The following is a 24,281-nucleotide window of genomic DNA, read 5'->3' as shown; positions in this document are numbered from 1 at the left end:
GGCCTGCAGCACGCCAGGCTTCCCTGGCTTCATCACCAACTCCCAGAGTTTACTCGAAACTCATGTCCATCGCATCGGTGATGTCATCCAACCATCTCATCCTCTGTCGTTCCCTTCTCCTCCCACCTTCAGTCTTTCCCAGTATCAGGGTCTTTTCCAATGAGTCAGTTCTTCCCATCAGGTGGCCAAAGTATTGGAGCTTCAGCTTCAGCATCAGTCCTTCCAATGACCATTCAAGACTGATCTCCTTTAGGATGGACTGGTTGGATCTCCTTGCAGTCCAAGGGACTCTCAAGAGTCTTCTTCAAAACCGCAGTTCAAAACATCAATTCTTCAGCACTCAGCTTTCTTTATAGTCCAACTCTCACATCCATACATGACTACTGATAAAACCATAGCTTTGACTAGACAGACCTTTGTTGGTAAAGTAATGTCTCTGCTTTTCAATATGCTGTCTAGTTTGGTCATAGCCTTTTTTCCAAGGAGCAAGCGTATTTTAATTTCATGGCTTCAGTCACCATCTGCAGTGATTTTGGAGCCCAAAAACATCAAGTCTCTGTTTCCATTGTTTCCCCATCTACTTGCCATGAAATGATGGGACCGGATGCCATGATCTTAGTTTTCTGAATGTTGGAGTTTTAAGCCAACTTTTTCACTCTCCTCTTTCACTTTCATCAAGAGGCTCTTTAGTTCTTCTTCGCTTTCTGCCATAAGGGTGTGTCATCTGTGAATCTGAGGTTATTGGTATTTCTCCTGGCAATCTTGATTCCAGTTGGTGTACATAGGTAAATGGTAAAGATGTGAAATTGGGTTTGAGTAGAGCCATTACTGAAGGGTTTTGTTTATTAATTTTAGTTCCTTATTTTAGTTCCCCTTCTGCTTCCAAGGGCACTGTAAGGTGAGCTACTGGTGATCCACTATGATCATAACCATATTTATTGTAGCAGTTTATGACAGTGCAAAGAGGCATTCAGATGGAGCCGATGAGGTACTGAGTAATGGGTGAGATGGAATTTGATTAAGTAGAGAGACAGTAGCAGGTTCCTGGGATCTAAGGCTTTCTTTATAAGCCTGGTAAATACAATATAGCACTTAGTTTCTTTGTTATTGCTACTTTGGGTGTGGGGAGAGACCTTAATAAGATGTTATTTCTTTTATTTCCTATTAGCTTCAGGAACAGACAGCTTGCATTTGGGAGTGAGGAGAGGGAAGAAGGGTTTCCTGCCTATAGCCTGGAGTGAGGGGGTTTGATAGGTTTAGTGACTAGGTAGAAATTATGAGGTGGATATTTTATATTTGCTCTTAACTTCTGAACTAGCTGTGAGTGTGGCTGTTTTAAAGAGACATCTTTAAACATGTCCCTGCTTAACATAAAAAATTCTCATCTGTCAAATGTGAAGAGGTGCTGAGGTATTCCTACAACTACCAGGTCATAGGACCCTGCTCCCTGGGCTGAACTCCTCCAGACCCCTACCCCTTGTGATGTTCACTCAGGCTCAAAATGTAAGAGCTATTTTTGATTTCTTTTCCTCGGGCAACATTTTTGTGATTCTGTCTTGCTCCTTTCTGAACTTGAACTCCTCCTTTCCCTTTTATTCTCCCCCCTCACTGTTGGAAATTCTGCTATTTTGTTTCACAAGTGCAACCAACTCCATAAACCCTTCCTGCTTTCCCTCCTCACAACTGGCTTTTATCTCTTCTTCGTTTGAACCCCCTTGTGCTTTACTGGACCTCTTGTGGCATTTAACACATTTAACTTGAGTTACGATTGTTTCATCCCCTCTATGAGATTGTGAACTTCCTGAGGACAAGTACTGTGTGTTGAAAAAGTCCTAACTAAATGTTTGTTAATTGAGTTCCAAGTTTTTCACTTTCTGCTTGGTATTCTGTTATATTAATGTCTTGTACCAAACTCAAGAATAAGAACCTTATTCTTGTTTCTCTCAAACCTTTTCTCTCTTCTTACTTCCTCCTTTTTGTTCAGGTCTTACACTCCTTCATGTTTGTTGTGCATTTAGGGAAAGCTGAACCCCTACAAAAATTTATGAACTGAAATATACTTGTTGCTTCATAAGTGACAATTATTTGCATTGCATCCAGTACTCTTGCCTGAAAAATCCCGTGGACGGAGGAGCCTGGTAGGCTGCGGTCCATGAGGTCGCTAAGAGTCGGACACGACTGAGCGACTTCATTTTCACTTTTCACTTTCATGCATTGGAGAAGGAAATGGCAACCCACTCCAGTGTTCTTGCCTAGAGAATCCCAGGGACGGGGGAGCCTGTTGGGCTGCCGTCTGTGGGGTCACACAGAGTCAGACACGACTGAAGCGACTTAGCAGCAGCAGCAGCAGGCATTTTTACCACTGAACTAATTCTCTAATTCAGTGCAGAAGCCTTTTGTGGAGGGTGGGAATCGTAGATTTTTTTTTAAGTAATGAAAGCCATGGCTGTTTTTCTAGAAAAATGCACATATACCTGTATATATATGCATAATCAGATTTCTTTATTTTACAGATAGAGGCTAAGTGATGTTCCTGAGGTCACATGGTGAATCTACATTTGATTACTGGTTATTTATTCAGTAGTGGAGGATCTAACAGTACATGTGTTTCCACAATAGATGAAGAAAAGGAGAGGAGCTTTACCTTGGGGTGGTGTGCAACATTTTAAAAGAGGAGAAACTGCTCATTTAGATTATTGCATACATGCAAAAATAGTTTTTTCTCTTCTGCTTACAAAATAAAGATACCACTTTCAATATGTTGAGTACCAAGTGTCTAGGATAGTTTCCTTAAATGTTAAGATTAAAGATGTGGGGGAATAAGGCTAGTGAGTTTCACATAAAAGCTTTTAGTCTATGTGTTTTCTCCCCAAATGAAAAATTTTATCTTATCTTATAAAGAAATACATACTTTTTTAAGACAATAAAATCATCAAAGTAAGAAAAATAATTAAACTTAGATGCCACTAACATGATTAAGTGATAATCACTATTAATATTTTGAGGTATATTGTTATGACCTTTTTATTTATACATTTAGATATGTTTTACTGTTTAGATTTTTCTTTGAGAAAAATGGGTTGATTTTACATATATGATCCTTTGTTTTTCTTTTCTGCCCTTTGTAGAAGTTTTAAAAGTACAGAAAAGTACCCCAAAAATGCATTTTCCACTATGCAGAATTAACCTAGATGGTGTCTCTTTAAAGAAAAATTACTCAATTGAGGGAAAATGATACAATTTCATTATAACGAATTCAAGCAGTGTACAAAATTACAAAGGTAAACTTAAAGAAATCACCTCAAACTCCATCCAGAAATAACCATCTTTAACATTAGAAAAAACATTATTCAGATCTCTGTGTATGTGTGTGTGTACATGTGTACATATAGAAGGATAAGTAGGTAGGCTGAAAGAAATACTTTTTCAAGAGTGAGATTATGCTATTAGTTGCTTTTTTAAAAAGTAATTTTACTTGAATTTACTTGAAGGAATTGTTAACTTTTAACTTCAAGTAAATCTTTACCATGAGGTAATATTTTATAAAAGATTGCTCTAAGTTTAAAAAAATGAAAAATACTAAGCTGAAGTTACTATCTTCTTTTTAGACTATATTTGGTGCTTACTTTGGCAGCACATATGCTAAAATTAGACAATATTTGATTGGAGATCTTATCTATTGCCTGATTTGAAAGATGAGGACTTAAGTACTTATATTCTTCTATATCCTCCCTTCTGATTTTTGTCAGTTATTTTTACATTGTTCAGATGTATTCAGTGTTTATCATCAATCCTTTTACCATGATTTTTCCATTCCTAAATTACTTTCGATTAATTTTAGATTGGGTAGATTTTAACCTTTTTTTTTTTTTTTTTAATAGAAGGGATCCTGGGTGTTTTTGTTTTTGTTTTTTTTGTACTTCTTTTGTTTAAGAATGTCAGGCTTTTGCCTTTATACTTGAGCTACATCTTGGCTGGGTTTTATGTTCTTGGGTTACACTTTCTTTTCCTTAGAACTTGGTAGACGTTGTCCAGTTGTCTTCTGGCATTGAGTGTTGCTGCGGAGAAGTCTGAGGCCAGCCTGATTTTTTTTCCCCTCCTTGTAAGTGATTTGTTTTATCTGTCTGATTGCTTAAAATTTCCTATTTTTATCCTTAAAGTTCAATAGTTTCATTTAGAATATTTTTTGGTGTTGAGTGTTTTATAGTAAAATTTTCCTGGAATTTTATGTGCTTTTTTAAAAAATCAACTTTATTGAGGTATACTTTTCATACAATAAACTATGCCTGTTTTAAGTATATAGTTTCATGAGTTTTGAGAAATGTACATATCTGTGTAGGGGCTTCCTAGGTGGCTCAGTGGTAAAGAATCCACCTGCCAATGCAAAACATGCAGGAGACGTGGGTTCAATCCCTGGGTCAGGTAGATCCCCGGAGGAGAAAATGGCAACCCACTCCAGTACTTCTGCCTGGAAAATCCCATGGACAGAGGAGTCTGGTGTCTGCAGCTGAGGGGGTTGCAAAGAGTCAGACATGACTTAGAAATTGAGTACACACGCACATGTATCTGTGTAACTACCACCACAAACACAATAAATTGGTTGCTCTTTGGATCTGCAGTTTTAATTATTATGTTGATTGCCTCTCTTCCATATACTTTAGCTTCCTTCCAGTTACTTTTTCTTTTCAACTGCATTTACTGATTATCTCAAGCTTTTTTTCTGTGTCAGAAGTTTGATTTTCAGCTGTGTTAGTGAGGATTCTCAAGATATTTTTGATGCACCCAAAAATGACTTTCAGTGGGGGTAGAGTTTGAGCTGAACCATGTTGTACTACTTTTATTTTGTTCCAGAATCATTTTTTTCCCCCTTTGATTATCAGTTTCTGTTTATAGCTCTGTGTTCCTTTTATACACATTTTCTCTCTTTCTCTTATCTCTTACACACACACACACACACTCGCTCTCTTTCAAACATGTTTCTGCTTTAGGAACAATTTGAAACAAATTTTATGAGGACGTTTCAGTTGGCCCTAACATATAATATGGAACATACATGTATCTTAGGAACGTTAAGAGTGTTAAGTGGTCTAGCCTCAGTATCTTTATTTCTTGGTAGATTTTAGAACATCTTTTTGCCAATCCTCCCTCCTCGCCTGTTAATTTACATCCCGGTACCTTATTAGGGGGTCCTACCTGCTGGCTCAGTGGTAAATAGCCTGGTGGAGGAGACATGGTAAAGAGCCAGTGCAAGAGATGCAAGAAATGCAGGTTTGATCCCTGGGTCAGGAAGATCCCCTGGAGGAGAGCATGGCAACCCACTCCAGTATTCTTGCCTGGAAAATTCCATGGACAGAGGAGTCTGGTGGGCAACAGTCCTTGAGGTAGCAAAGAGTCAGACGCTACTGAGGAACTAAGCTCACACGCAGTGAAAGGATTGTTGCCCCTTTTCTTTGTGGAAAGTGAGAGTGTGCTTTAGGATATAGGTATTTAACTTTCCCCCTGAACCTGTACAAAGAGACATAAAATTGGCATATGTTTATACTTGTGGAATATGGTGTTAAAGTATATGGGTGAAATGTAAATGTGAAACAAACGTGAGTCTTGTCAAAATAGCAGTTGAAGGACTTTTTAATTGACTAGTAAACAGTGATAAACTGAAATCTTGCTTGAATTGAAGACTAAAATTAGGTACTTTTAGAAATGAGTTAATTGAAAAACAGTTGATCATAAATATGTTCAGAATGGACATTTCTAATTTATGTAAACTTTTACGGTAATGTGGAATTTTAAAAGTAGAAGGATCTCTATTATTTATACCATGCATCTTAAAATTTATCAATTCGTTGAACTTTATTGAGCACTTTCTATGGTCCAGGCATTTTAGGTACTGGGGTGGGAGGGGAGTGGTATGTCTTGAATAAGAGAAAGTCCTTGTTCGAAAGTCCTTGTTCTTACAGAGCTACATTGTAGTAGAATAGATAGACAACAGATAAATGTGTAGACATATAATGTGAAATACTGGGTAGTGTATGACTCATTTGAACTATCTGGAAGAAATGAGCTAGCTAAATCTAAGAAACACCTAAAAAATAAATTTTTATCACCGATGTGTAAGTTACCTTTCTAGCACTTTTTTTACTTAAGAAATTAATTTCAGAATGATATAGAAGAAGAGCAGTAATACTTGACTTGATTTTAAACTTGCCTGTCTATGTGTGAATCTTGGGCAAGCCACTTGACCTCTCTGGCCTTTAGTTTTCTCATCTATAAAATGAGACGGTTGGCCCAGTACATGATTTTAAAACTGTGCTTGTCTGTGTCATTCCTTTTCTCCTTTGTGAGAGTTCAACTTTGGTCTGTTTTGTATATTGGGAATATCTGGATCTTTGTAAGATTTTATTTGGAAACAGGTTTTGTACTTTATTTAAAAACAGGTTTGGTTAAGATTTCCTTGGCTGCTGAGGAGAGAACAACTTGAGGTTGCTCAAGTAGAAAAAATTTTCAAAACAAATGTGGGTATATCTTGTGGAAATCAAATGCAACCATGCATTAAAATTTTTTTCTTTTTACAGTATATGTATATACTTACTGTTCAATATAAATATATATGTTGAAATATATATATATACAGATACAAATACAAATTTATATATACAAATATAAATACATATGCTGGTAATTTCTTTTCATATGCCAGTAGATTGACTTGTGTACTCCCTGGAATGACCACTCCTGATTTTTGGAGGTCGCTGAAATAGACAATCTACCCAAATTTCTTGCTTGACCCCTCGAGCTTTAGTGACCTTTTCCTTCATCCCACCATGACCACTCATTTGAAAACTTAGCATTGTAGACATTGTCAGTATCATCATTTCTGACCTCAGTTTTAAACATCTTTCTGATGATTACTTCCTGTGTCTGCCAATTCGCTATTTTAATTTAACAATTTTCAGAATGCATCAAGACTTATAACAGTTTTCACTTATCTCCTTTTACCTATGCTGTTATCATTTCCTTGCAAACAGTAACTCTCCTGTTCTGTTCTCTGCTTAACCAGGCAGGAGGGCAAGTCTGGCCAAATCCATCTTTCTGCTTGTTTTATACCATGTCTCTTAAGGCTTGGAGATTGCTGGGCACCCAGAAATACTCTCTGAACTGTTACAGATGATTCATTCTTTCCTCTCTTTAGACTAGCTTTCCTCCATATATGTTAGTCACTTCCTTATGTTTCACAAGTTAATTTTTCCTCTTTGCAAGAGACTGGCCTAATCAAATTGAGCATCTCTTGGACCTTATCCCAAGAGATTCAAAGGAGAATGAGAACTGGCCCAGCTGGAGAGAGGTTTATCCTTGGCACCATAAACTATGGCCAGAGGAGCAAAGTTACTCTAAGCATTGCTGCTGGGGCCCACCCTTCAGAATGTGTGGGTAGTGAAAATCAGGATGGTGTTGCTTGTTTAGAGATGGAGTCATCTGAAAAAGTAAAAACTGCCTTAGTTAATCAATCTTTAAAGCATAGAAAGGTTCTTAATCTGTAGTGCGTGGATGGGCTTTAGAGAGCCCCCGAACATCCTGGTATTGTTGGAAAATTTTTGTGTATGTGTACATATGTGACTTTTAATGGAGATGAGGCCCACAGTTTTTAAAGTCTCGAAGGAAGCTATGACCTACATAAAGGACTGCTGTAGGATTTATTTTAGCAATAATAGTCTGGTTCCATGGATCCAGATATCTTAATAGTAAAAGATGAGTAAAAAAGTAGTTCTTGCTATTGTATTTTTAATTCAAGATAATTAAAGAGGTGAAGAAAACAACTTCTAATGGAAAGAAATGAGTTTTTCACAACTTGAGTTTGACACAAGCATGTTGTGAATTATTCTTTTCTTTTCATATATATTTTAGATCAACAGAGAAGAATATTTTTGCCGCCTCCACCTGGAATTAGAAAATGTGTCATATCCACCAATATTTCCGCAACATCTTTGACAATAGATGGAATCAGGTATAACTTTTAAAATTCCTTTTAAAGCCAAGGAAGCCACTTAGCTAATCATAAAATATTAAGTTTGTGTCTCTATGCCCTCCACCAGTTCCCTCTCACCTACTTAACTTGTAATCACCCATCATTTTTTGTAGTTATTGTTTGCTCTGAATAGGAAATGGAGTAGGAGGTGCATATAGTATGTCTTTTGATACTTTTAAATACTTGTACTTGGCAACTTGTAGCTTTCTCTTTCCAAATTAAAGATGATGTGTAATGTTTCAAGGGTTTCTTTAAATGGGAGGCCAAATGTGTTTTTCTACGTTCCCATTACCAGTGGATACCTAAGATGATCTGATATTCCCTTCTGACCTGTCAGTTCCACTTCATATAGTTAGCTTTGTAAATCCAAGTATTTATCTGGAGGTACTGCTTCTTGCTTTTCACCTTTTTGTGAAATGGACTTTATATTTCAGTGTAATCAATGATGCCATCAAATTTTTGAGAAATTTTGTAGAGAAACACTTGGAAATTTGAAGTCTAGACTGATAGCTAAATGAGAAGTTCTTTTAGCCCTTTGAGCAACATTCTTTCTGGATGCTTATCTTTTACCCAGTATATTTTCTGTCCTTAACTAAGTCTGTCTCTGCCACAGGATGACTGGACCTGCCCCAAAGGTTCTGTATGTTGCTTTTGGGTAAAATGATAGTCCAGATCTAAGAGGAAGTTTAATTTCCTCTACTTCTCTCCTTAACTTTAAAAATAATGGTTTCACTAAGCAATTCTCTTGAGTAAATTAAGCTTTGTAATTTTTTGTTTGCAGCCAAGGCAGTAGTCATGAAATAGCGTCTTTCAGAATGTTTCCTTAGTGAATGATAGACTTAGTACTGTTCCTGACTTAGTTTTTTACCTGACTTGTTCTCCATTTAATTGGCTTAAAGTGGTGTTGTTAAAGGCTAAATGGAGCTAATTCTGAACCTGTTAGAATGGTTTAGAGCTGATTTTCAAGTTTTTCATTTGTTTTTGTTGTTTAGTCACTAAATGCATGTCTGACTCTTGGAACCCCATGGACTGTAGTTTGTCCGGCTCCTCTGTCCATGGGATTTTCCAGGTAAGAATACTGGAGTGAGTTGCCATTTCCTTCTCTGGGGGATCTTCCCCACCCAGGGCTGAACCTGCATCTCCTGCATTGGCTGATGGATTCTTTACCCCTGAGCCACTAGGGAAGCCCTTGTTCTCCATGGGACAACATAAGATTTACATTGAAAAGTGGATAATAAAGTAATATTTATTCCATATTCAGTGTTGTGCAACCACCATCTCTGCTGCTGCTAAGTCGCTTTAGTCGTGTCCAACTCTGCGACGCCATAGACAGCAGCCCACCAGGCTCCCCCGTCCCTGGGATTCTCCAGGCAAGAACACTGGAGTGGGTTGCCATTTCCTTCTCCGATGCATGAAAGTGAAAAGTGAAAGTGAAGTCGCTCAGTCGTGTCCGACTCTTAGCGACCCCATGGACTGCTGCCTACCAGGCTCCTCCGTCCATGGGATTTTCCAGGCAAGAGTACCGGAGTGGGGTGCCATTGCCTTCTCCGCTATCTAGTCCTAAAACTTTTCATCACCCCCAAATAAAACTATTTACTTTAAGGAGTTGTTGCCCATTTATGCCTCCATCCTAGCCCTTGGCAGCCACCACTTAATGAATATCCTGTGTTGGGTATTTCATATAAATGGAGTCATACAGCATGTGATCTTTTGTGCCTGGCTTCTTCCACTCAGCATGTTTTTTGAGGTTCATCTGTGATGTAGCATGTATCAGTATTTCATGCTTTTTTATAGCTGAATAGCATTCTGGTATATGCGTAGACCATAATTTTTTTACCCTTTCATCTCTTAATGGTTAATGAACATTTATGCTGTTTCTACCTTTTGGCTCTTATAGTGCCCCTATAGTGCACTATGAATATATGTCTGCAAGTATTTGTTGAATGGGCTTCACAGGTGGCTCAGTGGTAAAGAATTTGCCTGCCAGTGCAGGAGACGTGGGTTTGATTGCAGAGTGGGGAAGATCTGGAGGAGGAAATGGCAACCCACTCCAGTGTTCTTACTTGGGAAATCCCATGGACAGAGGAGCCTGTGGGCTACAATCCACAGGGTCGCAAAGAGTGGGACATGACTGAGCACACACACACACAATTTGTTGAGTACTTGTTTTCAGTTCTTCTGAGTGTATACCTATGCTAGGAATGAAACGTTTGAGTTATATTGTAATTCTATTTTTAATGTTCTGAGGACCCACCAAACCATTTTCCACATTGGCTGAACCATTTTACATTTCTAATAGCAGTGTACTGGAGTTCCAGTTTCTTCACTTTCAGATTTTACCCTAAACTGAGAAGTTGTTGTGTAGTTGTTAGTTTGATAGAAAAGAAGTACCCAAAGTGGTTAAAAATTAGCAAGTCTTTCCGTATTTTCTAGAAACTTAACTTTTTTCCTTGCTCCTTAGATACGTGGTGGATGGTGGCTTTGTGAAGCAGTTAAATCACAACCCCAGGTTAGGATTGGACATCCTAGAGGTGGTTCCAATTTCAAAGTAAGTCTCTGTGTTAAACCTTTTTGTTCAAAGAGCAGTTAATTAGATAATTTCTAATTGTTTTAAGAAAGAAAATGAATTACTTAGAAAAACAATCACAGAATATTTTGGGACTTTGTTGTTGTTTTTTTCCTAAAGGAGTGAGGCCTTACAGCGAAGTGGCCGAGCTGGCAGGACTTCCTCAGGAAAATGCTTCCGGATCTATAGTAAAGACTTTTGGAACCAGTGTATGCCTGACCATGTGATCCCTGAGATTAAGAGAACTAGTTTGACATCTGTAGTTCTGACCTTAAAGTGCCTTGCCATACATGATGTAATAAGGTATGTAGACAACTTGAAAAAAAAAGAAAAATTTGTTAGGGAGTCAGGTTTTTCCTCTGAAATTTTTTTGAAGTATTTGACACATATGGCCCTCCATTTCAAGGTTTAATTAAACCCGAACAGAAGGTTTCTTTCCCTTGCTTTACCAGGATTTAATCCCTTGCTCATATTTTAACCTTGGCTTAATGGAGTGTTTCATGCTGATGTTTATTTGGATCATTTAGTGACCACTGTTTATCTGTAATGAAAGGTATACAATGACTGTAATTCCACTTAGAAAGTGTTGTGTTTTATTTTTGGGGGGATTAGCATTTTTTATATAGCCAGCATGGTACCAAGTACCATGAGAGGGGAATACTCTTTAGTAGGTTTTGCTTTCGCTAAGGTTAAATTCTAATGGGGAAATGAGATTCAGACATGAAGCAAAGAAGAACAACTGTTAAATTTTAGTTAAATGTTGAACTATATAATTAGTATAGGACAGAATATTGTAGGGCCTTGAAATTTTACCATTATAAAATTTATGGTAGAAGAAATAGTGAAAGAGAGTATTGTTTTTGTCTTAATTTTGTTTTTAATTGCCTGGGAATGTTGAAGTGTCAGGAACCTTGGGAGAAGATGACCATAAATGCTTTTCTTTTTTTCATGCATTCTTTAAATTCATAATAAGGGAACTAGTTACTAGATGCATCCAGATATGTTTTATATACTCTTGGAAAGCCATCTAAGATTTTTTTTTTTTGATAGTTATTATAACACCAGAGATTTTCTAGATGGGAATAAAAAAAGAAGTCTAATTGGCCAAACAGATGAACTCAGATTGAAAATATTTATAAAGGCTAACAGAGCAGCATATAACCAAGAATAAATATATATTAGAGAAATAGAAACAATGATTACTTAGTATCATCTGCACCGAATTATTTTTCCATCTTAAGTTTTAAGACTTAGAAAGTACTGAAAATTCTTACAATGCTAGAGACAAAAAAAAAAAAGACTCCTTTCCTCATCCCTCTTTCTTTTTACTTCTAGTTTTATTGAGATATAATTGACACACAGCACTGTGTAAGTTTAAGGTATACAGCATAATGACTTACATACATTGTGAAATGATTGCTACAGTGAGTTTAGTGAACATCCATCATCTCATACAGATAAAATATTAAAGAAATAGAAAAAAAAAATTTTTTTCCCCATGATGAGAATTCTTTCATATATAACATACAGCAGTGTTAATTATATTTACCATGATTTATCTCCCTGCAACAGAGAACCAGAATTTGAAATAGATGGTATAGTATTCATAGGTAACAAAAGAAAATGGAGCTTTTCAGTTGTTACTGTGCTTCCCCATTCTCCACCATCAAGGATGATTTTAGGGACTTTCCTGGTGGGTAGCACAGTGGTTAAGAGTCTGCCTGCCAGAGCAGGGGACACAGGTTCAATCCCTGGTCTGGGAAGATTGCACATGCCATGGAGCAACTAAGCCAATGCGCCACAGCTACTGAGCCCACCTGCCTCAGCTGCTGAAGCTGGCACACTCTAGGACCTGCGAGCCGCAAATACTGAGCCTGTGAGCTGAACTACTGAAGCTTGCACGCCTAGAGCCTGTGCTGTACAGCAAGAGAAGCCCCTGCAATGAGAAGCCCAAGCACGACAGCAAAGAGGAGCCCCTGCTTGCGGCAACTGAAAAAGCCCAAGTGCAGCAACGAAGACCCAGGACAGCCAAAATAATAAATAAATAAAATTTTTTAATAAAGAATGATTTTAAAACTGAAAAGATAAGAACAAGTCTAGATAAGAAGGGATGATTAGTATGGATTAGAAAATACTGAGAGAAACCCTAACAACCCTAAATGAGGTTGTCTTGAGGCTCTAGACGTTATTTCCACAATACTCAACTTGCAGATTTACTGTCAGAGGTACTGTAGGTCATCTCTGAGAAACTATGCAGAACAGGTTACCAGAAAATTGTGAGAAACTAAAAAAAATAAATTTTCCATTTAAGAAAAGGGCAGGTTATAGAAATAGCTGCCTAGTAAGCTTTACATTGATTTTTAGCACAATCTACCATTGTTTATTGGAAAACGGTTGAACAGAATATAATGTTGATATGTAATCATCAGTGTGAATCAAAATGGATCACAAAGAATATGTCCTCAAACCGTTCCCTTTTCATTTTGAAGATAGGACCATTCACATAATTGATACACCACAAGAAGTGATCAAATGATAACTTGATGTCTCTTGTTTTCAACACAGTATTTAACAAGATTACATTTGACATCTTTGTGGGTAAGAATATGACAGTACTGCTGAATTAGGGTATAGTTCAAATAGACAAACCCAGAAGGTATTGACTAATTGTTCACCAAGCCTTGATGGGGGTTTTACTGGTAGTATGCTGAACTTCACTTTTTCCTGATAAGCATTTTTAATGAAGATATTAAATAAACATATTAAAATCATGATTTCTAGATTTCTAGTAAAAATTTGCATACCTAATAGGTAGATGATTAAAAGCAAGATTTAGAATGGTCTCATAGGCCAGAACCTTGGGCAAAAATCACCAAGATAAAAGTCTGAAAGGATATATTTTAAATCCTATGTTTTGATTGCATATTAAAGAAATTCAGTATGGAAAAGATCTGAAGTTATCTGATCACCACAAACTTAATATGAGTTTGCAGTTATTCTGTTTAAAAATTTTAAAAAACCCTACTGCATAAACTATGATTATTAATAGACTGCAGTGTCCAGATGATTGGGAATTATAACATTCCTGTTCAGTGTCAGTCACTCTACATTTGGAATTCAGTTCTGCATGTCATCGTGTTTTATGAGGAGACTGACAAACTAGATTGTTTCTTAAAAAAAAAACGCTAATTATGTATGCTGGGTCTCTTAGAAACCAGGTAATACAAGGAGAGTTTGACAGAATTGGTACTTGATATAATCAAGGGGAGAAATAATTGTACTTTTAGCAAATCTAAAATGGCTCTTAGGTAGATGAGGAAGCTGACTAGTTTGGTATTGCTCTAGCATTTGGGTCACAAAATCTGGTCCAGGCTCACTGATTGTTTTTGTAAATAAAATTTTATTGGAACACAGCCATGCCTTTTCATTTATGTATGGCTGCCTTTGCTTTAGCAGTAGAGTTGAGTGGTTGTGACAGAGACCGTATGGCCTGTAAAACCTAAAATATTTACTGTCTTGCCTTTAAAAAGTGGCTTCCCTTATAGCTTAGTTGGCCTTTAGAAAGTGCTTGCTAATTCTTGCTCTAGCAGATGACAGAACTTGTTAGTACAAGTTGTAGTAAAGCTGACCATAGAACGGTCGACCAGATTTTTGTTTTTTGTATTGAAATAGAGCTGTCAATCCTGGAATGGACTTTTTTGCGTGTAAGATATTGGACCTTTTGTGCCCTTTTGGACCTTTTCCAAAGTGAGAAATAGGAGTGGATAATTTATCATATCAAAACTAATGATGGAAAAAATAATCCAGTGCAGATAATATTAAGTAATTATTGTCCCGGTGGGTAGGTATATATTCACCTTGGTCATATGTCTCTGCTGTCTTTTATGAATATTACTTTTTCCATATTTAAAGAAATAATTATATTCAAGTGTGAAATAGATCCCATGCTCTAGACGCATCTCTCAATAGTCATACTGACCTTTGTGAATACTGTTAATTGCCATATGTTGCTTAATGATAGTGTGGTATGTAAGAGAATGTCCTTACTTTCAGGGGACGTACTCTGAAATATTTGGGGGTAAATTGGCATTGTATTTGCAATCTGTTTGCAGGCAGTTCAAGAGAAAATAAGTCCGTACATATCCATACAGAAAATAAAGCAAATTGGTAAAGTTAATTGAAAATATTTATCATTGTATCAAAAACCATTTTGAGGTACTATTAAATAATTTGTCATTTTTTAGCCATTTCAGTTAATTCTTCACTGTTTTTTAAAATTGTAATAAAAATTATAGACTGCAGAACAGAATAGACGATACTGGCTATGAAGAACCTGTGTTAAGATAAGTAGAGAGGAATCGTGAGAGTATTGCAGCTAAGGGGGAATCAAAAAAAAGGGCTTCTTGAATTAAATAGAAGAGTGTGATTCAGAAAAAATTTCCTCCTTTGTCGAATGCTGATTACCATCATAGAATGCTAAAAAAAAAAAAAAAAAAAAGACTTGAAAAACAGGAAAGAACAAGGAAAACCTTTTAAAGAAATTTTCAAATCCATATAAAATCTTGCCGTGTTCAAGAAATGAAGTCTCATTTTATGTATCACTTAAACACACAGGTTTCCCTATTTGGATCCACCTAATGAAAGACTTATTTTGGAAGCTCTTAAACAACTTTACCAGTGTGATGCTATTGACAGGTAAAGAAGAAAAACCCTCAAAATCAACCACAATACATGTTAATCTATTTTTTTTTAAAGGGTTCTTAATACTTTCCTTTATCATTAGAAAGTGATCTGTTTGAACTGAATGGATTGTTTTCCCTGAAATTAGAATTTGTTCTCAGTCTTCCCTCACCACAATTCTGAAATTATACCATAAAACTGTTTTTGGTTAGTATTGGTAGTATTTAACAAGTAATTTCTGAGTACCATTTCCATTGCTAGGCATTGTACTGGGTACATCAAAATAATAAGCAAGCCACAGTCCTTGTTCTCATGACTGTGATGGGAAAAGATTTGGTAATTATCATTGTCTCATTTCCTTAAGGACAATTTCCATGCTTCTGTAGCATTGTGTGTCTGTTATTTTATTACTTGATTCTGCCTTATTGTTTAGTTTGTTGGCTATATAGGCCCTTGAGAGCAAGGAATTTTATCATCTTTATGTTTCTCTTATCAGCGTCCACAGTGTATCATATTCCTTATATTGAATTGAATTTCTAGAGGTAATTTAAAGTAATCTAAATTATATCTGACTTATTCTGAGTGATAAACATTTCACTTGTACTCTTTGAAGGCAGAAAGACTTAAGAACTTTTTCTTTCCATCAAGGAGTGGCCATGTGACCAGATTGGGTTTGTCTATGGTAGAATTTCCTCTCCCTCCACATCTGACATGTGCAGTAATAAAGGCTGCTTCTCTCGACTGTGAAGATCTACTGCTTCCGATAGCAGCAATGTTGTCTGTGGAAAATGTCTTCATTAGACCTGGTAAGAAATTTATTGATGAAATTTTTTTTAATTAATAGATTTTATTTTTTAGAGAAATTTTAGGTTTATAGAAAAATTGAGGGACAGTACAAACACAGAGTTTTCCCTATTATTAACATTTTTCACTAGCATGGTACCTTTGTTATAATTAAAGAACCAATATTGATACATTATTATTACTGAAGAGTTCACTGTGTTGTAAATTCTATAGGTTTTGACAGATCTGTAATGACACATATTCACCGTCAGAATATTGTGCAGAATAGTTGCACTGCCTTAAACATTTCCTATGTTCCACCTAGTCATTCCTGCATCCCTTCCCCCAAACCCTTAGCAACCACTAGTCTTTTTTTTTTTGCCTTTTCCAATATAGTCGACTGTATATTCCGACTATACAGATTCCTGTATTCCTATACTGGAAGGTATTCCTTCCAATACCTTTTCAGTTTGATTTCCTTAACAGTGTGCTTTTATGGCTCCTCCATGTCTTTTGGTGGCATGATAGCTCATTTCTGTTTTTTGGCGGGAGCACATAGACTTTCTCCAGTCATAGCACATGGGGCTTCTCTAGTTGCAGTGATGGACTTAGTTGCCCCGTGGCATGTGGAATCTTAGTTCCCCTACCTGGTATTGAAGCCATGTCCACAGTATTGGTAGGTGGGCTCTTAACCGCTGGACCTCCAGGGACGTCCCAGCTCATTTCCTTTAGTTGCTGAATAACATTCCATTGTGTGGAGTTTGTTTATCCATTTTCCTATGGAAAAACATCTTGGTTGCTTCAAGTTTTGGCAGTTACAGATAAAGCTGCTATAAACATTTGTGTGCAGGTTTTTGTGTGAACATCGATTTTCAACTTATTGCCAAATTGTGAGATAAGAATATGTTTATATTTGTAAGAAAGTGCCAACTGTCTTCCAAAGTGTTTGCCGTATTGCATTCCCACCAGCAGTGAGCCTGAGATTCCTGTTGCTTTACATTCTGAACAGCTTTTTGTGTTGGCATTGTTTTGGGATTTTGGCCATTCTGATAGGTGTGTAGTGGTATTTCATTGTGGTTTTAATTTGTAGATTCCTGGTGACATATGATGTTAATCATCTTTTCACGTGCTCATTTGCCTTTTGTGATCTTCTTCGGTGAGATATCTGTTCTGGTCTTTTTAAATCGGATTGTTTTCTTGTGTGTGTGCTCAGTTGCTCAATCATGTCCCACTCTTTGCGACCCCATGGACTGTAGCCCATCAGGCTCCTCTGTCCATGGAATTTTCCAGGCAAAATTACTGGAGCAGGTTGCCATTTCCTACTCTAGGGGATCTTCCTGACCCAGGGATCGAACCTTTGTCTCTTGCATCTCCTGCATTGGCAGGCAGATTCTTTACCACTGCCCCACCTGGGAAGCCCTTTGTTTTCTTATTGTTGGGTTTTAAGAGTTCATTGTATGTTTTGGATAACAGTTCTTTATCAGATGTGTCTTTTACAAGTATTTTTTTCCCAGTCTATGACTTGTTTTCCTATTCTGTTGACTTTGTCTTTCACAGAGCAAAAGTTTTTATTTATTTATTTTTCTTTGTTTTTATTTTATTTATTTATTTATTTATTTGTATTTGTTTTGCCATACATTGACATGAATCCACCATGGGTGTACATGTTTTCCCCTTCCAGAACCCCCCTCTCACCTCCCTCCCCATCCCATCCCTCTGGGTCATCCTGGTGCACCAGCCCCGAGCACCCTGTATCATGCATCAAACCTGGACTGGCGATTTGTTTCACATATGATAATTTACATGCTTCAGTGCCATTCTCCCATATCCTCCCGCCCTCGCCCTCTCCCATAGAGTCCATAGTACTGTTCTATTTATCTGTGTCTCTTTTGATGTCTCGCATACAGGGTTATCTTTACCGATTAACTAAATACCATATATATGTGTTAGTATACTGTGTTGGTGTTTTTCTTTCTGGCTTACTTCACTCTGTATAATAGGCTCCAGTTTCATCCACCACCTCATTAGAACTGATTCGAATGTATTCTTTTTAAGGGCTGAGTAACATTCCATTGTGTATATGTATCACAGCTTCCTTATCCATTTGTCTGCTGATGGGCATCTAGGCTGCTTCCATGTCCTGGCTATTATAAACAGTGCTGTGATGAACATTGGGGTACACGTGTCTCTTTCAAGTCTGGTTTCCTCAGTGTGTATGCCCAGCAGTGGGAATGCTGGGTCATATGGCAGTTCTATTTCCAGTTTTTTGAGTAATCTCCACACTGTTCTCCATAGTGGCTGTACTAGTTTGCATTCCCACCAACAGTGTAAGAGGGTTCCCTTTTCTCCACACCCTCTCCAGCATTTATTGCTTGTAGACTTGGATAGCAGCCATTCTGACGGGCATGAAATGGTACCTCATTGTGGTTTTGATTTGCAAAAGTTTTTAATTTTAATGAAGTCCAATTTATCAGTGGTTTCTTTGATGAGTCATGCCTTTGTATGGCACCCCACTCCAGTACTCTTGCCTGGAAAATCCCATGGACAGAGGAGCCTGGTGGGCTACAGTCCATGGGGTCGCTAAGAGTAGGAGGACTGAGTGACTTCACTTTCACTTTTCCCTTTCATGCACTGGAGAAGGAAATGGCAACCCACTCCAGTATTCTTGCCTGGAGAATCCCAGGGACGGCGGAGCCTGGTGGGCTGCTGTCTATGGGGTTGCACAGAGTCGGACACGACTGAAGCGACTTAGCAGCAGCAGCAGCAGCAGCCTTTGTGTTATATCTGAAAAATCATCACTGTACCTAAGTTCACCTAGATTTTCTCCTGTGTTATCTTCTGGAAACTGATGTTCTTCTGTTCCAGCCCCATTTGTTTGAAAGACTCCTTTCTCTCTTGTAATGCCTTTGCTCCTTTGTTAGAGGTCATTTGAGTGAATTTGTGTGCGTCTGTTTCTGGTCCATGTATTCTCTTCCACTGATTTGTTTTTCTGTACTTGCTCACTGTCTTGATTATTGAAGCATTATAGTAACTCTTGAACCTATATAGGGTTATTTCTCCAGCTTTCCCTTCAACATTGTTTTAACTATTCTGGGTCTTTTCCCTTTTCACATAAACTTTAGAACTGGCTTGTTGATTTCCACAAAATAACTTTCTGAGACTTTAATTGAGATTATATTGAATCTATAGATCAAATTGGAAAGAAGTGACATCTTGACAGTATTGTCTTCCTACCCGTGTATGTGGAATATCTATTTATTTAGATCTCCGGTAATTCACTGAACATTTTTTTGAAATTACTGAACATGTTTTCATTACCATATATCTAGCCCTACAGGACATGAAACTGAAGATAAATGATTTTTTTATTTTGTTATTCTTTAACTTAGTTTTTTGAAGTATAGGGGGTATATAACGATCCTGGCTGAGAGTTAATTTCCTTTAACTGGTACAGGAAGATAGTATGGTGAACCTTTGCCTTGTTATAGTACATTAGTAATATATTAACTTTTTTTTCTCTATGATCAAAAGAAATGGTAGTTCAGCCCTTGTACCCTTAGAGAAAGGATTATTTTGAGGTTTTCATGTCTTTAGACTTCTGCTTCTTTCCTTTGCTAGCGTGTCAATATGGGACACAACTTGGTTCATCATATGTAAGCTTCGCTCTCTTCTACTGTGTGTGTGGGGAGGGAAGGCACAACTTTCTTTTCTTTTCAAGGAGCTTCTGAATTGATAGTGTATGTTGCCTGCAACCAAGACTAACAGTAGTGTGCTATCTCACTGGCCATATCCCTTTATGGCTATGAGTGTTGGTTCCAGATTGGTTTATTATTGTGATGATTATAATGGAGGATAAATTTTTGTATAAAAATACTCTATAGTCCAATCAATGTTCTACCTATCCCAAATAGATTGCAGTGTAGTATTGGTTTTTTTAGGGTGAGTTTGTGTGTGTGTGTGTGTGTGTGTGAAGGATAGGGAAACCTGGTATGCTGCAGTCCATGGACTGCAAAGAGTCAGACATGACTTAGCAACTGAACAGTATATATATATATGTATTTATATGTGTATATATTATTTATACTATTTACATTTATATTTTATTGTGTATACATATATACACACATGTATATATATATTATACTATTAACATTTATTTTATATGTTATTTGTGTATACATATATGTACACACGTTTATATGTGTATTATTTATGCGATTTACATTTATTTTATATGTATTTATTTGCATTACATATATGTACACATCTATATTTTATATGTATTTATTTGTGTATACATACATGCACAGAGACACACACAACTATATTTATTTTATATGTGTTATTTATTTGTGTATACATATGTGCACACATCTATATTTATTTTATATCTGTATTATTTTTGTATACGTATATGCACACACACACACATATTGTTTATTTGGCTGTCCTGAATCTTAGTTGTGGCACATGGGATCTTTTAGTTGCAGCGTGTGGAATCTATTTCTCTGAGCAGGGATCAAACCTGGGTCCCCTGCATTGGGAGTGTGGAGTCTTAGCCACTGGACCACCAGGAAAGTCCCTGCAGTGTAGTTTTTTTAAGTATCAGAATTTTGATTCTAGTAGTATCCTAATTGCAGTTTGTTTTTTTTCCCTAGTAAAATACTATATGCACTAAATAAGGTTGGCTGGCTTTCGTTAGGTAGTATCAAAGCTAATAATACTCTTTTTAAAAACTATTACAGAGTATTGAAGTGGGAGTCAAGAGATCAGGATTCTAGACTGTTGGTCTGGTTTTTCTGGATTTCATTTTTCATTTGGAAAACCAGGGAGTTGGATTGAGGTGATCCAACTCTAACAGAAATGTTGAAAGAGTCGTACCTTTTATACCTTTTATCTAGTTTCAGCAAGTTTTTAACATTCTGCTGCATTTGCTTTATTATTCTCTTTCTTTCTCTGTGCATGTGTGAAGTGAAAGTCTGTCAGTCATGTCCAACTCTTTGCGACCCCATGGACTATGCCTATGGAATTCTCCAGGCCAGAATACTGGAGTGGGTAGCCTATCCCCTCTCCAGCGGATCTTCCCAACCCAGGAATTGAACCGAGGTTTTCTGCATTGCAGGCAGATTCTTTTAACAACTGAGCTATCAGGGAAGCCCTTAAAAGTGAAAGTTACTCAGTCGCAACTCTTTGCCACCCCATGAACTACACAGTCGTGGAATTCTCCAGGCCAAGAACACTAGAGTGGGTAGCTGTTCCCTTCTCCAGGGCATCTTCCCAACCCAGGGATCGAACCCAGGTCTCCTGCACTGCAGGTGGATTCTTTACCAGCTGAGCCACCAGGGAAGCCCTGCATGTGTACATATATATATTTATAAGTATTTATAAATATGCATTTTATTTCTTTAACTGAATCATTTGAGAGTAAATTGGAAACATTGTGCTCCTTACCACAAAATATTTACATGTAATTTACTAAGAACACAGGCAATCTCTTATTTAACCACAGCACATTTATCAAAATTAGGAAATTAACATTGATACTGATGCAATACTATTATCTAGTCCAGAGTTCATATTCAAATTGTTCATTGCCCCTAGAGTATACAGAAATGGTTTTAGAATTACTAAGCTATACCACTGTGAAAGGCAGTCCTATATAACTAGAGTTCAATATTTGCTTATAGTTTTTCTCTTCTTTTTTTATTTTTTATTGTTTTTCTTTTTTTTTGGTTTTATTTCTCTCTTTGTTCTTCTTTCTTTTTTTTATTTTGAGGTAAAATTTGTATGTAGTGATAAGTATAAGTGCCATGTCTGTAATTCAGTGAATTTTGTGAAATATATTTACTAGTGTGACCTACACTCCTGTCAAGATCCGGAAGTTTTATCACTCCAGAAAACTCGCTCAGTGCCCCTTCTCAGATTCCATCCCACCTTCTTGCAACCAGCCACTTTTCTGATTTTTCTTCAGGATAGTTTTGCCTCTTCTGAAACTTCATGTAAATAAAATTATATAATACGTGCTTTTTTGTGTTTGACTTTTTTGGTCAACATATTATGTGGGAGATTCATCCATATTTTTGTATGTATCAATGCTTTGTTTTTTTTTATTGTTGACTAGTACCCTGTTGCATACTACAGTTGGTTTATCCATTATCCTGTTGATAGATGTTTGAGTTGTTTCTTGTTTGGTGCTATTTATGAATATAGCTATTTTGAAAATTCTTATGCAAGCATTTTGTAGATACATATTTTTATTTATCTTAGGTAAATACCTAAGAAATTGCCAACTCTTTTCCTGGAGTGGCTATATCATTTAAAAATCATATCAGTAGTGTTTGAGAGTCCAGCTTTCACTACATGTCCCCTTAACATTTTGTTTCCCAGTCATTTCATTTTTTGCATATTCTGTTATATACTAGTGATACCTCTTTGTGGTTTTAGTTTGTCTTTTCCTGATGACTAATACTTTGAGCACTTTTCCATGTGAGTATTGGTCATTTATCTGTCTTTTGAATTATCTATTACAGTCTTTTGCCCACTTTTTAAACTTTTTAAAATTGAATATGGGAGTTCACTCAATAACCCACTCAAGTTATTTGTTAGGTATGAGTTTGTACATATTTTTTTCCCAGTCTGTGGGTTTTCTGTTTCATTTTTCTTTTTTTTTTTTTAAACTTTTTATTTTGTATTGGGGTATAGCTGATTAACAAATGTTGTGATAGCTTCAGGTCAACAGTGAAGGGACTCAGTCATCCATATATATGTATCCATTCTCCCCCAATCTGTTTGCTTTCTTAACAATGTCTTTTGATGAGAGGTTTTGAATTTTGATAAAGTCTTAGTACATCAATTTTTTATGTGTGGTTATTGCTTTCTGCATGGTAAGAAATGTTTTCCTATCCTAAGATAGTAAAAGTATGCTTCTCTCTTGTATCTCTATTGATTTTTTGATCTAGAAGCTTTTTAGTGTCTAGCCATTAAGTTTAGAACAGTGATCCATGTGAAATTAAGTTTTGTATATGGTATGAGGTAGGAGTCTAGATTACTTTTTTTCCCGTGACTGTCCACTTTTTCTAGCACATTTGTTGAAAAGATTTACTTTCCCCCATTGAATTGCTTTAGCAACTTTGTTAAAAAAATCTGTGGAAGGTATATGTGTAGTAGTCTATTTCTGGACTTCATTTTATTCCATTGATCTATTTGTCAATCCTTATGTCATTTTTCAACTTTGTATAATGACATAGCTTGTGGTAAATTTTGAAATCAGTATTGTTTTAGTCATTCTGTATTTTTTGCATTTCTGTATAAGTTTTTAAAATCAGCATATTAGTTTCTTCAACATAAGCCTGCTAAGAATTCTGATAGGGATTTTGTTGAGCCTGTTGCTGGCTTTTTGCCATTTCTTAATGTTTCCTTGCTCTAGGGATTATAATACACATCTTTAATTAAAAGTTACTATAAGTTAATATTTTATTGCTTCATATGAAATATAAGAAACCTTGGAATTGTTTAGTTCCACTTATTCCTCCATCATTTGTGCTATTATTGTCATATACATTATATTTACATACATTATAAACCTCACAATACAGTAGTATAATTTTTCTCTTAAAGCTTCATAATTCTTTGAAAGAAGTCAAGAGAAGAGAAAAATTAAGTTGTTTCCATAGCTAAAAGTAAAATTCCGGGTTTTTAAATTCTTATTTAGAACCTCTATCTGTGGTAGACTGTTGATTCTCAGTTTTGTAGCCCTTCAAGTTGCTCAGGTCTTAGGTTTTGATTATATGTTCTTTGTTTTTTCTTTTTTATTAAGTCCTTGAGGTGGTTTTTGGTATCTTGAAGGCCTTTAGTTGGGTTTAGCAACAACTTTATTACAGTTTAGCAACTTCAGGAAAGGAGGGACTTCCCTTTTCTTGCCTAATATTTGGCCTTAGATATCTATGAACATAGGACAGGCTAATTCTTTAGAATATTGAGATAATAGCCAGTAGGAATGTCTTGTATTCTGTGCTTTGATGGGAAATTCTTGAGTAAGTTTTGCCTTTATGAAGCACTTGATGTTGGTGATGTTAATGGATATAGAGGATGAATTACCTTGAAAGCACTCAAATAACACAGAGATTTATCAGTGTTTTTAAATTCCAAACGATGAAAATATCACTATAAAGCAGTGGCCTTGTGTATGGTCTTGTCAGACTCAGGATTAGGTTTCATTAGGTTTACTTG

General features: G+C 36.5%; 1 protein-coding gene across 3 annotated transcripts in view; it reads left to right on the top strand.

The window, feature by feature from the left end:
* Window positions 1-24,281, top strand: part of DHX40 (DEAH-box helicase 40) — a 46,436-nt gene that overhangs the window by 8,018 nt on the left and 14,137 nt on the right. For all 3 annotated transcript variants that reach the window (XM_081585077.1, XM_081585078.1, XM_081585076.1), the window contains 5 exons: window positions 7,903-8,002; window positions 10,485-10,571; window positions 10,710-10,892; window positions 15,204-15,284; window positions 15,918-16,075. In XM_081585077.1, coding sequence (XP_081441203.1) covers window positions 7,903-8,002; window positions 10,485-10,571; window positions 10,710-10,892; window positions 15,204-15,284; window positions 15,918-16,075 — 609 coding nt within the window. The remainder of the gene's footprint in view (window positions 1-7,902; window positions 8,003-10,484; window positions 10,572-10,709; window positions 10,893-15,203; window positions 15,285-15,917; window positions 16,076-24,281) is intronic.

Source organism: Giraffa tippelskirchi, chromosome 3 (genome assembly GCF_054371585.1).
Source record: "Giraffa tippelskirchi isolate mGirTip1 chromosome 3, T2T-mGirTip1v1.2.pri, whole genome shotgun sequence".
In the NCBI taxonomy this organism is placed as follows: domain Eukaryota; kingdom Metazoa; phylum Chordata; class Mammalia; order Artiodactyla; family Giraffidae; genus Giraffa; species Giraffa tippelskirchi.
This window is presented reverse-complemented; position numbering and strand designations above follow the sequence as displayed.